The sequence below is a fragment of the Epinephelus lanceolatus genome, chromosome 10, assembly GCF_041903045.1.
Source record: "Epinephelus lanceolatus isolate andai-2023 chromosome 10, ASM4190304v1, whole genome shotgun sequence".
In the NCBI taxonomy this organism is placed as follows: domain Eukaryota; kingdom Metazoa; phylum Chordata; class Actinopteri; order Perciformes; family Serranidae; genus Epinephelus; species Epinephelus lanceolatus.
In genome coordinates, this window is record NC_135743.1 from 36,364,619 (window position 1) to 36,377,545 (window position 12,927).

Here is a 12,927-nt window from a genome sequence, read left to right on the forward strand (position 1 = left end):
CCATCATTTCCCTGACTTTGTTTAGGAAAATTTTCATTCTTTATCCGACGAAGGATAAGGCCTTGATATGTAATCTCGTTGCTTTAAACATTTGTCAGAATTCAATAATTGCAGTAAACAATGTGTAATCAACTTCAAAGTGCTCTGCCAAAGACCCTCATTTTCACAGATAAAAATGAGCATCTTCAAAAAATACACACAACACGCCTGTGTGTACACTAATGTGAACCAGCTTGGCAATGCTGAACCGCTTAATCAATATCAAGTGGAAAAAACAGTAGTGGTTCATGCTGTTGGATCCATAAAGTGGGCCTAATTTTACAGCTCCATAAAACACCCTCCGTGCCGGAGCACAAAGTGAACAATTTATGTGCAGGAGTAAATCACAAGGAATGCTCTGAACACTATAACCATCTTGGTTTGAAACTCATATCATAGAGAGAATGTATACTGCTTGTGCGTGTGAGCATTACGTTTTAATGCATAGTGCGGTTTCAGTTTTGCCATAGATATTTTGTGTTTATGTGTGCTATGCCTTTTTGGGTTGGTAGTGTGTGGTCATGGTCTTGATGACGACCATGTATTTCTACTCAACAAGTGATAAGATTTGGGAATGATAAGAAGAATATGCATCACTGCTCCAAGTGTTTTCTGACAATCTGGACAGCATGTCTGATACAACATGTGAGGTGCAGCTGTAGTATTGCTCTCGCTGTATCATCAATTATCGTCAATCTACTTGAAACTGCATCAGCTGGAATAAATGGTTTTGGTCCTGGGTGATTCGGACTCCTTTATGTTTCAAAAGAGGTTTGATTCACTTCAGGCTTTGTCAATCAGACCAGTGAACACGCTGAGTGCCTTGCCAGAGACCAGGGACAGACTTTGGATCTGGAATCTTCCTCCAGCAAAAGGATTATTTTCCTTTAATTAGTGTAAAAGTAGCATTGAGGTATGTGCCTGTTCGACTTTAGCTTGATGAAAATGACTGCATATGAGGGCAAGCCAGATCCTTGGCTACCCCTGCCATGTTCCCTACTGCAGCCAGTTATGAATAATCTATTCCACGCATGTGTTTAGCGATTAATTAAAGATAAGGCCTCTCAAATTAAAATGGCAGTGGGATTACATCATTGTGAAATTGCTTGGTGGGGACACAATCTGTTTTCAATCTGAGGTCTGAGGAAGTCAGTGAGGCATTCCCTTCACACCTCTGCATCAGGGACCCACTGCAAAAACTCTGCCTGACATGTTTTATAAAGGCAGCGTTATGTCTGTTTTCAGAGCAGGGAGGAAGCATATCAAATCTGTAGCTGCTAACAGAGGAAGTGATTTCACAAGCACTGGCCCACACAGTTTTATGGGAAAAATGGTAGCTTTGTCCCGTGGTGACACACATATGACTCAAAGTAATTCTCAACAGCACCCTCCAAGTGATAATATTGTAAATGCCACCATCTAAGATGGACTGATGCATGCACAGGTTCACACACAAAAAATGTCAGCCATTTTCAGCAGAAGCCACAACTTTGTTTTTTCACAAATGAGGATCCTAGGTGCCTTTTTTCGGTAGATCCATTGCAGATGTACCTACTGTTCGAAGAAATCAAATGAGAAGTCAGTGCCCTTAAAAAGCCGATGAATTACTGTCCCTGTTACCCAGGAATGTTCCGTGCTTAGAGCTACATGCAAGCAGAAGCAGGAGAGGAGCACAGTTAAGGCTAAACAGACCAGGCAAAGTGTGTGTGTGTGTGTGTGTGTGTGTGTGTGTGTGTGTGTGAAGCAGAACAGAAGCAGTGGAGATGAGGACGACATCTGTGCATTTCAATAAAAGGCCCTTGCAATGCTATTAGCAGGGACGAACTGCAGAGTACTTCAGACTGAAATGTAAGATTGGAGTTGCATCAACATTGTGACTGATGTACAGCCAAGGATATATGATATTATATGGCTTTAAAAATACTTTCTCATTATAATGCATTAATAAGTGTCCACTATGTGATTGTAGCAAACTGTGTGTTTTAACTGTACAATGAATCAGAGAATATGATGAAAGATTAGCAGTTTAATTTGTATAGTCACTGGCATGTGTGAATTCCACAAAAAAGGCATTGGCCGAAGCCAAATGAAATATCTGTTCAATCTTCACTCATGGCTTCTTTGCAACATGGAGCTGTGATGCAAGGAGCAGATTTTGAATTAGTGCATGATGAGCCTATAAATTACACTGGCCAGACTGACGTCTTTAACAGGCCATCATGGCGAGCACATGTTAGCCAGTGTCTTCAGAGCAACACTTCTAATACTGACTGTGTTTATAACAATATAACTTCTCTGACATGTAAACTGCATGGGAGATAAATGACTCCTGTAATTAAGATATGTTGAAATCAAAGTGCAAACACTGATTTTTGGTATGCACCATGTCACTGTAAACAGAGGGCCTTCCTCTGTAGCGCTTTCACTCAACTCCTATCATGTACAGTTGTCTTGAGGGTGGCATGGGCTTGAGCTAAGCCCTGCTTGTATTGTATATAGAAGTAATAGTTTCCTCGTAAGATCTTGTGTAAATATGATATAATTGGTTGAGTATGAGTGTCTTTAAAGTGCAATCAGCCTAATGAATAACAGGCTTCTGTTGGGAGCAGCAGTGGAGATGAGTAATGCTGTTGGGCTAAAAAAGAATAGATTATTCAATTTTTGTCATGGGAAAGTGTCACTACATCAAAGCCTTGACACAATGGGGAAAGCAGCAATTTATGTTTATTGCGTATTGTTCCAGTAAGGGAAGAAAATCAACTATAGATTGGAATTGTTGTACTTGGCTTAAAACACCCACCAGTAAGTACCTTGTTATTGCCAAGTGTGACAAATTTGGAGTATTGTTGTAGCTTAGTTGTCTTGGATATTTTGTTGTTTTTGTGACTGTGTTTGACTCCTGTTGAAAAAGCTCTTGTCATCAAAAATGATTTTAGTAGCAGCAGTATAAAAACCCCTGAGTGACTGGGTCTTATATTCTGCTGACTAGCATTGTTCCACGACATCATTTTCCCCTCTCACTCCGAGGGCTGCTCAGCGTTCTAATTCCGAGCCTTAATTACTATAATTGGTAGATGCAAATTAACAGCAATTGGACTTGACTGGGGTCATAAATCCACAGCTCAGAAGTTGCCGAATTTCTGGCAATTCAGAGCAGACCACCGTAGGCAGGGGTGCTTAACTTACTAAGTAATTGCAAGTTTCATGAATCATAATGCTTATGAATTCCCCCTCGGCACACACACAGGCCCAGTGGGACTCAGCTTTAAGCCTCTGGGAGTCACAACAAGCGGATTGAGAAGCCACTGTGCAGCTTTGGCCTCTCCACATCAGACATACCATGGAGGAGCTGCTGGGTGCTAATAGTGTTTGGCTAATAACATTCAAAGCCACAGAGAAAGAATATCAAAACCTCAATTGAACACTTTCCTTTTTTTAGAATTTATAGATGAGTGATACTATTTGTGCTGCTCTCACAAAAAATTTTCTTTTTGCATTTGCACAGACCCCTCCACAAAATTAAATGACACAGCAAGACATGCACCCTCAGGGTTTCACGTAGAATGTGCTCTTTCAGTTCAAATATACAGTAGTTGAGGTCTGCTCAAAACAAAGAACATGGAACACTCATGAAATATAGCACATGTGTGCGTACAAAACTAATTTAGCTTGACTTGGCCGAATTAAGCCGGAGATCTCAATGAAATTTCTACTCGGCATGTATGTTCTACCAGGAGAGCAGACGCAGAGGGCCCTGTCTCTCTTAAACACACACTTGCAGGCATGTGCACACGCACATTTACATACACTCTTGCCTCTGTTGAATGTGTAAGCAGACATGTATTGCTTGTGATTGTTGGGGAAATGGAGTGAAAAACAGGTCTGGGGTTGTGGGTTCAGGTTGCGGGTTTCAGAGTGACGAGATCCAGAAGCCAGCGGCGCTTGGTATTACCCCGGTGCTTCCTGCCCCGTTGGCCTGGGGCAGGGGATGGGGATGGGGTGGGATAGATGGAGCTTGAGAGAGGAAGGTGGGAGGCCATGTAAAGCCAAGGGCCATGATACACCCTGCCCCACAGGATCCCCTCGGTAAGAGTCTATGACACAGCCCACTGCTCCCACACTCCTACTATTGGGCCCTGAGCCTCAACCAGATCCCACTGTGGTTTGTTTTACAACCTTGAACCACGGTTAGCCTTCAAAACCATAGCTTTGGTAATCAGGCACTTCTAAGATTCCACTTTCACTCTTTTTCAACAAGCCCTTTTACTTACTTACCCATTGGCTCTGCTCAATATGATTCTGTTTCCATGTAACACTCTTAAAACATATTTCACTTTGTTTTTCTTGCAATTCATTCTCTCCTATCGTGCAAGTTCTATATTCCAAGTCTGGATGCTGCTTCAAAGTTGTGTGCAGACGCAAAGTAAATCCTCCACTGGTTACACCTAATGCCTCCATGGCATGCAGCAGCAGTGTGTGCCTGCATGAGCTCATTTGCTGTTTATCAGTGTATACATGCATATTAGCTAATTTGTGTGCTAACTGGTGTGTTATGCGTGTGCCCAGAAGGTTCCTCCTCGAATCCTATTACCACTTCAGCACACGTTCCCAAATCTGCTGCATGTTAAGCACTCAGTCCTCCCACACATCTAGTTAATAACACAAATCATGATTGATGCTCTGCCCAGCACATGCATAGACCCAAAGAATGCTAAACAGAGGAACATAACTTGCAATTAATTGCCCATTTGTAAATTTGTCTGCATATCTGCTGTTCAAAGGAATTTGGAACATCATTATTTTTTTCTTCAGTGATGAAGTACCAGTGAATTGCTCCTTCCAAGTCCTGCATTCTAGATACATAACACTGCCATGCCTTCACTATTTTGTCTGCTGTTTCCCACTGGAGGGTTTGAATTGGATGGAGGTTTTGACTTTGAGCCATAATAATGTTGGACGCAAGCCCTCATATTTCAGCTCTGATGCGAGAGCGGCCCAGTGGCTTTTCGGACTCAAATTGGGTTTAAATTGTGTCAGAAGAGGGAGAAATGTTTTTTAAAATAATAGCCACGAATGCCATGAAACAGAGCGTTCTTACTGCAGAGCTTTTGATCCGTTTTTATAAATAGCAGAATTTTGTCGTAAAAAATAATGTTTCTGTGGTCTTTTCCTGCAATTAAAATAAGGTTGGCTCGGGAACAAGGGCAAAACTAAGTACTTGTGTTTGAGAAAAATTTCTCTCCCTCACCCGCTCTCTCCCCCTCTTCTTCCCCCTCTATGCCTTCCTCATCTGTGAAAGCATGTCATTTATGACTTGTTATTTTCATTTTGCTCCATATTTTCCACATGGTAGTGGCAGGCAGATGTCTGATAATGGCATCCGAGACCCAGCAGAAGGGTGTGTTCCACCTGCCTCGCTCTGTATGTTTTTAGTTCGTCCGTGTATATGGTGGGCAGAATGAGTGCTGTGCTTTCCCAAGGCATTCTCTGATTCCTCTTGGCCAAGCAGTGTGGTCTTCACATGACCAATCAAATATGTCAAACCACCAGTGTTTTCCTCCCACATGTACAACAAGAAAGTCTGGCTTCAATTATTATTGCACCCCAAGGGGAACTTCCAAAATTCCTCCCCTCCTCATTTGTCAGAAATGAAGCTCTCTCGTTTCCTGCGATTGGCTGAAATATGTCTTTTGATATTAAATCACACCGGTTTCCACTGGCTGCATGACCAAGACAAATGTTTATCATATTTATTTATGTCATTGGAGATGACCCTGCAGCTCAGCAATGCAGGGACTTGGCTGCAGACTCCCATGTAATGTTGATTATGAGTAAGAGAGTCTCCTAAATAAGCTGAAGTTAAGAGATAATTTGGAAAGCATATGAGGTAACTGTGGTTTGTTTAATGTGAAAAATACAGTTTGGGGTTGGGGAGGGTGATGGAGGTACTGTTACAAAAGCCCTAATGAATCTAGACTGACACATCCCACCCAAATCTTACAGGGCTCTTGGTTTGATTTATATTATACTCTGTTGATAAATGTGGTTCCAAATGTTGATTAAGGATCTGTTTCACTTGTTTGTATGTCAACAAATCCAGCTAAATCCAGTTATACACCTCTGATCTCCCATTGCCATTGTTTTTGTACTTGGTGCTTATTGTCATAACATCACGCTCTGGTAGAGGCCTTTCCAGTGTGGCTAAGGGAGAGAAATGCTATATGAAAATTGCCATTGACGTTGCCGAAACAAATAAAACTACTCATGCTGCCGCTACATCTGTAGCCATTTTAAGCCCTTATTTATACCATTTAAGCTCTCATTTGAATTCACCAGCACAAATAAACATATCATAACGAACTGAAAGCCCTGATGTCATATGCAGATGTTGAATTTTGATTATTCCTTTTGCCTCGTGAATTCGTCAGGATCTTGTCTCTCAAAGGCAAAATAGATGACATCATTTTTTCTTGGCGCTGATGGGACAGTGTTTGCTCACTTGACTGTAGCAGCTCAGCTGCAGAGACAGCGCTGCCCACTCCTGACATATCTCTACATCTCTTCTACCATATCACAGTTTGTGTATACTGTAGAAGTCCTGTGTTTCTGGAGACAGAAATAGAAAGAGAGGGGTAGAAAGAGCCCACGTCTGCAGACTACTGTGCTGTCCAGCCAGGGGTTTAAGCAATGTTTACTGTCAGTGATAAGCTGGCATAAATCTGTTCTTTATAAAAGGCAAATGATTTCACCTGAAGCCTGTGGAGCTATTTATCCGAGGCCTGGCTACACCAGAGGCTTTGATTTAGTCATAAATCATCTTGCAAGAAACCTGTGCTTCTAAACCACTGAGTAGACAGAGGGCAGAAAGAAGTCAGAAGTGGTTAGGGCCTGTTGCCAGAACCTCTTTACTGGTTCAGTATTACAGACTACCTGGTCTACTCCTGGAGTCATTTACTTTGTTGTAATTGACTTTATAAGTACAGGCTGACCCCCACAACAGTAAATAAAACCTATTCATGTTTTATACATTTAGGTTAGTTGGACTTTTACACACCTGCTAGTTGAATGTGACTCGTGCTTTACCCTCTGCAATATGTTTTCGACCTTATCTAAGTCTTTGCCCAACTGGGCTTCCTAGAATTATTGACACACTACATGATTTGTTATGGGATTCAAACAAATAGCATTTTCTTTCTCTTCCCTCTAGACGTGCGTTGCACCTGGGCATCCTGCGTGACCCGGGCTCAGAGGTAGAGGACCGGCAGTATCAGGTCGATCTCCAGTCCATCAACATTGGAACGGCTCAGTGGGAGCAACTCAAGCCAGAGAAGGAGGGAACCAAAGGAGGTGTGTCCACGGAGAGTGAGAGGAGCTCCCAGAACCCAGCCCTGGAGTGGAACATGGCCAGCAGGTCAGGACACACTTTAGTATTGATTTTGAAAAACACTATTGATTTTTAACTAATAGTTTGCATGCAAAGACTTGTGGCAGTGGTTCATTTTGCGTTGTGTTTAAACCTCCAACTGCTTGATCTTTAAGTATTGTAATTTATCTTCAGCCTTCAGCCTCTTCCACTCCAACATAACAACATATTACTACCATAAACACAAAGAACACAGGACTATGAAACAAGCAGAGTCATAAAGAGCACATCACTAGTATTGACTAGTATCTCAGAACCTGCCATATTAAACCAGGACAATGTTTGTGTTCATTGAAATAATGTTCATCAGGTGGCCAGAAAGAGAACCCCACTGAGATTCTTTGTCTGTTTGGATGAACCCCTCACAATGACCACAACAAGTACTATTCCCATTGCTGCTAGATGAAATTGTTACACCCCTAGTCAGGTGCTGTGTGTGTGTGATCTGCCGTTAATGTCCCAAAATTTATCTCATCAGTCTTGATGTGGGAGCAGCATGTAGTTATTGAGTTAGCGCCCTATCATGGAGCCTCTCCATGCACAGTCATAATTACAAACCCTGTCATTTTTTTATAGACTCGGGAGCTAAAACAAGCACAAGTGTAACAGCCTGTTTGGCCCCATGTCCCTTTTTTCCACTCATGTTTTGAGAGGGAACAGACCCAAAAATCACAGAAATCACAGGCAAAGACTCCAGATTTGTTCCCTGTCAACTAAAAATAAGCCTTGTGGAAGAATGCAGTGCAGAATCAACACGAGCCTGATTGAGACTGAGTGCCCTCAGGTCATCAGAGCAGAGTGATGCTGGCTGAGATACACAGACAAAAACACTCTCTAGTGCGTGCACACACACACACACACACACACACATACAAACAATCATACATGCTTGTCATGAACACTGGTATTTTCTTTACTGAATGTCTTACACCTAAGCATGATGGGATACTGATGCTGAGCCCTCAGCTGTTAGACCTGCCATAGGACCTCAGCTCCCTGCTCTACACTCTCTAATTAAGACATTAAGTTGTTTGATTTATCTCTTCCAGGTTGAACCAAAACATCTTTTTTAGGCAAGGTTCGGCAAATGTTAAAGTTGAAGTTAAAGTTGAGGTGCTGACTGCACTCTTGAAAATAAGCTTTATAAGACATGGGGCAAGCATCACTATAAAAAGGATGGTGAAAGCGATAATGCAGTCATTTTAAACAAGTTTGGTTATTTTAAGAAAATTTAGTTTATATTTTCAAGTGTTTCCTTTATTGCAAAGTGTTGATTTTATTTTTTGAATCAACTCATATTTGAATAGAAAATTTAAAAAACTTGAATAGAAAATAACCAATGCTGTCTCCACTCGTTTTTTGGTCAATTAAAAAATAGAAATTCTTAAATCTGATTGTTTCATTTCACTTGCTTAGATAAGGCTGTGCCAAAGTGACTCAGAATGAGCGAGCCAGTAGAGCTTTTGTTTCTTAGTATTTCAGTGATTCAGTGGAGTGTGCTGGTGTTGTAGTCAACAGTCCACCAAAACAAAGACCAAGTTATGACCAAGACCAGACCAGTGTGAGCCCCACCTTACAAGACACACAGGATAAATGCAACATGCAAACTAGGGGTGCACCGAATATTTGGTAACCGAATATATTCGGCCGAATATTGCAAAAAAACACACATTCGGTATTCGGTGGAATAAGTTAAAAGTAAGGCCGAATAATAGCGGCGTGTTTTGATAACGCAATCAAACGGCGTGCCGTGATGGGCGGAATAAAATGTCGGTAGTGTGGTGATCCGTCCATCACGGCACTCGCATTTGCGACTAAAAATAGTTTTGAGCGAGCAAAATCATTCAGCACGCTGTGCGAGCAGCCTACAGATTTCAACCAGCAGCAGAAACGAAAGGCGAATCCCGCCGATTGTGGGTTGAACGGGGGTCACAGACACAGACAGTAACGTTAATGTATTCCTGTCAAATATGGCGGCCATCGGCTTACCCGGCGACGGAGAAGTCGGTTCCAATAATATCCTCTTCTTGGTGTCATGACTGCCCAGAAGTACCTGAACAGCCGAGCCAGCCGAACACAGGTATGTGACGTGTCAGAGGAGAAATGAGCCTTTCACATTTCTGGCAGTAACGGCCCACAAACTTCACCGCACTTTAGGGACTGTTCATTACTTATCAAGGGACTGTCAGGGGAGGAGGGTGGCTGGTTGGTTTTTATTTTATTTATTTATTTTATTTTGATCCCCCCTATGTTCATCACTTATTGATGCTGTTTTTGAAGTATGAATAAGTCAGTAAGTAATTTATTCCATTGAAATATCAGTGATGTATTATAGAAAAGTGATTTATCTTTTCATAAATGACAAAAGGCACATCTGCCTCATTTTCGCTGTGGTATCGTGATACTACTCAGAACCATGATATTTTCATTGGTATCGCACAGTGGGTCCCAATTTTGGTACCGTGACAACACTAATCTGGAGGGGTTCATCTGCATCTATCTTAAAGATCCACATTCCTGTTATGCACACAAGAGCAAATTAAGATTCCTCTTCATTCTCTGCTGTTATTGCCATACTGTATGTACAGTATGTGTGTAAATGGCTTGATAAAATAATCAATAGGCATTGCAGAGCTGAATTATATCACTGGGAATTTCCCTTTGTTTTTTATGAGCAAACACATAAAAACAAACACTAAGGAGCTGAAACCAACTTAATCATCTTTATTTAACAGTCCTATAACACGGTCAATTTTGTGATAACCCTGTGGTTGTGGTCTTGACCAGTCTTGAAACAAAATCCTGAGTCCTCTTTGTCTGAAATCAAGACAAGACCGTGTATAAATAGCAGTTAAGTCTGAGACGAGACGGAGACCCTTAAAAAGTGGTCTTGAGTCCGGTCTCGACTACAACACTAAAGCGGACCTGTGGGATGGTATTTCTAACCACCAGACCACCCCGATTTCTTTTTACTCTCCCTTTGTCCCCAGTAGTTTTGACCATCTATCCCAAAATCCCCATTTGTCTTTGCCTTCTCCAACAGTGCCAGGGTCTGTTGTAAAACAGGCCTTTTAAGTAGCAGACTTGGACCTAAGTCTGACAAGCTCATATGAGTAAAGGGCTACTGAGGCTCAATCCACTTGCAATTTTTCTGTTTTACTCTCAATTTGTTTCTCTGTCGATGAAAACTGGGCTGCTTGGGCCAAGTGCCAAGGCCAGATTGTCTAACAGGGCAATGAGGTGAGATTTTGGGCTCACACTTTGGGCCTCAGAAGATGCTGAATGCCTTTTGAGTCGACTCAACTTTCTTTAGACATACTAGGTCTGGATTTCTATTCAGAACTTGATTATAGGATGACCTAACATGTAGCTTAATAGTTATAGTTCTACTCAAGGGATTGAAACAGTATTATACTGTAACAAAGTTCACTTTAGTTTGACATTGACTTGTTGCCAACAGTGTGTTGTAGTGCAAATAATTATCTAGTAAAAGGTTTTTGCTCTATCCTTAATAATTAAATACACATCAGCAAGTATGTGTCTGTGTGATCACGCTGAGAAGGAAAAAGTTGTCGTTGTTGAGGTTTTTAAAGTTCCCCCAGCACTCGCTCTTAGCTTCCAAACAAATCAGTCAAGGTGGCTGTGGTGGCCTTCTCTTTCCTTGCTGTGCGGGGACAGCACTGGAAGTTCTGTTGGAAATTGGGCTTTGCTGTACTGCCACACGCTGCACTGTATACCCCAGCCTCAGCCACCACCATGACCGAGTCATAACTGAACATGTGATTTAGAATGTTCCAACACACTGAGGAAAGGGGAGTCAAGTTCACAGCTTTACTTGTCTGCTGCAATCACCCACAGAAACACACCACCTCGATTATAACAAGTTTTGACACACACCACTTCCAAAGTTCACACCTTTCCCTCATTCCCTACATCGATACCCCCCCTCTCTCTTTCTCTCCAGCTTTGGACTCGTGGCATGTTCACTCTGCAGTTTTTTGGGTTCAATTCCAGTAGTTGCGGATCTGCAGTGGCCTCAGTTGGCTTCCTGAGGTTTTGCGAGGAAATTCCAGCACTATGGATCCACTGACAGGATCTGTCCTCATCACAGTGTGTAGTTGCCGGCTAGGAAAGACCCGTGTCATGGAGCTGTGAACTCTCTCCATCTCCCCTCCTGTCAGCCACCCAGTGCAGGCCTCTCTCTTTTTGTCCATGCCACGGATATCTCAACTTACTGTTCACACTATGTAGCTTAGTATGAAAACAAAGTCATTTTTTCCATCTTTTGTGCTCTGCACCACACCCATTCAAAGGTGCACGCACACACACGCAGAGTTCTCTGGCCCAGTCAGGGGACCCCATATTACTGGTAAACCGAGCCTCACGCCTGCTAGCCTTACTGGTGAATGATAGCACCTGTCCCCTGCAACGAGACACTCATTGTTTCAATCCCTGTCTGAGGGGAGATTAGCCAACACCAATTGGCCTCACAGATCATTTCACCTCCGAATTAGGCCTCCTTCAAACTCCCTATGCAGAGAAATGTGTCAGAAAATAATCCCTTAAGGGCACTGGTAATGCACATTTGTGTTGTAGAAGTGAATATGATATTGGTTCTGGTTAAGTACTGTACTCTAGGCCACCTAGAAACAGGGCCTTTCATAATCCCGGCCAACTATAAATATTGGAAGCTGTACCACTTGATTGTTTTAATAGCAGCAGATGTGGCAATTAACACCACTTTATAAAGCCCCCTTGTATATTTGTTTTACTACTAACAAATGTTCCCACAAATATGACTTGATTGTGGGAATGAACATTAGTGAAATGGAGAGAGTTGATGTGAGAAGGTTTCTATTTGATCTTATGTATACAATTAAGGGGTGTTCCCAATTGAGACTTGTCAAATAACGTCTCACTCTGTCTCTGTAACCGTATTCAAGCTTCCAGCTAGAATGTGTTAGACCAGAAATTTCAAAAAAGCTCACTTATGGGAATATTTCACAGGTCTGGCCTGCGAGGGAAAATCAATTTTGAAGTCTCTTATTTTGAGTTTAGCTTTTCATCCTACTGGTTTGAATTTAAAAAGCCAGAGCGAGTTTGAAATGTGTGTCTGCCTGTCAGCCAAGGGCAAAACAAAAGCTCGGTTTTTGAGCATTTTGTGGTTTTGACTGTGTTGTGTTGACTTGTCATTCCTAGGCAGATGAGACAGTGTTACAAATATTTTACAACTGGTAACCATAACAAGTTATTAGTAAATAAAGGTTGGGGAATGTTAGTGAGTAAGTGGTCCCTTATGGTTGCTGTTTGTGTTGGAATGTAATACTATCATCACTTTAACACCCAGACTGTACACTTTTACCTAAAATAGAATTCAGTAATTAATACTTTCTAAATAAAAATGTCCGTGAAGTTTTTGCAATTAGAGCTGCTTAACAGTATCTCCAACCGAAGAGCTTTGATTA

The 12,927-nt window shown here is 41.9% G+C and overlaps 1 protein-coding gene across 2 annotated transcripts in view; it reads left to right on the forward strand.

Moving 5' to 3' along the window:
• Positions 1–12,927, forward strand: part of vps13b (vacuolar protein sorting 13 homolog B) — a 354,297-nt gene that overhangs the window by 222,938 nt on the left and 118,432 nt on the right. For both annotated transcript variants that reach the window (XM_078171989.1, XM_078171988.1), the window contains exon 32: positions 7,247–7,450. In XM_078171989.1, the coding sequence (XP_078028115.1) occupies positions 7,247–7,450 (204 nt within the window). The remainder of the gene's footprint in view (positions 1–7,246; positions 7,451–12,927) is intronic.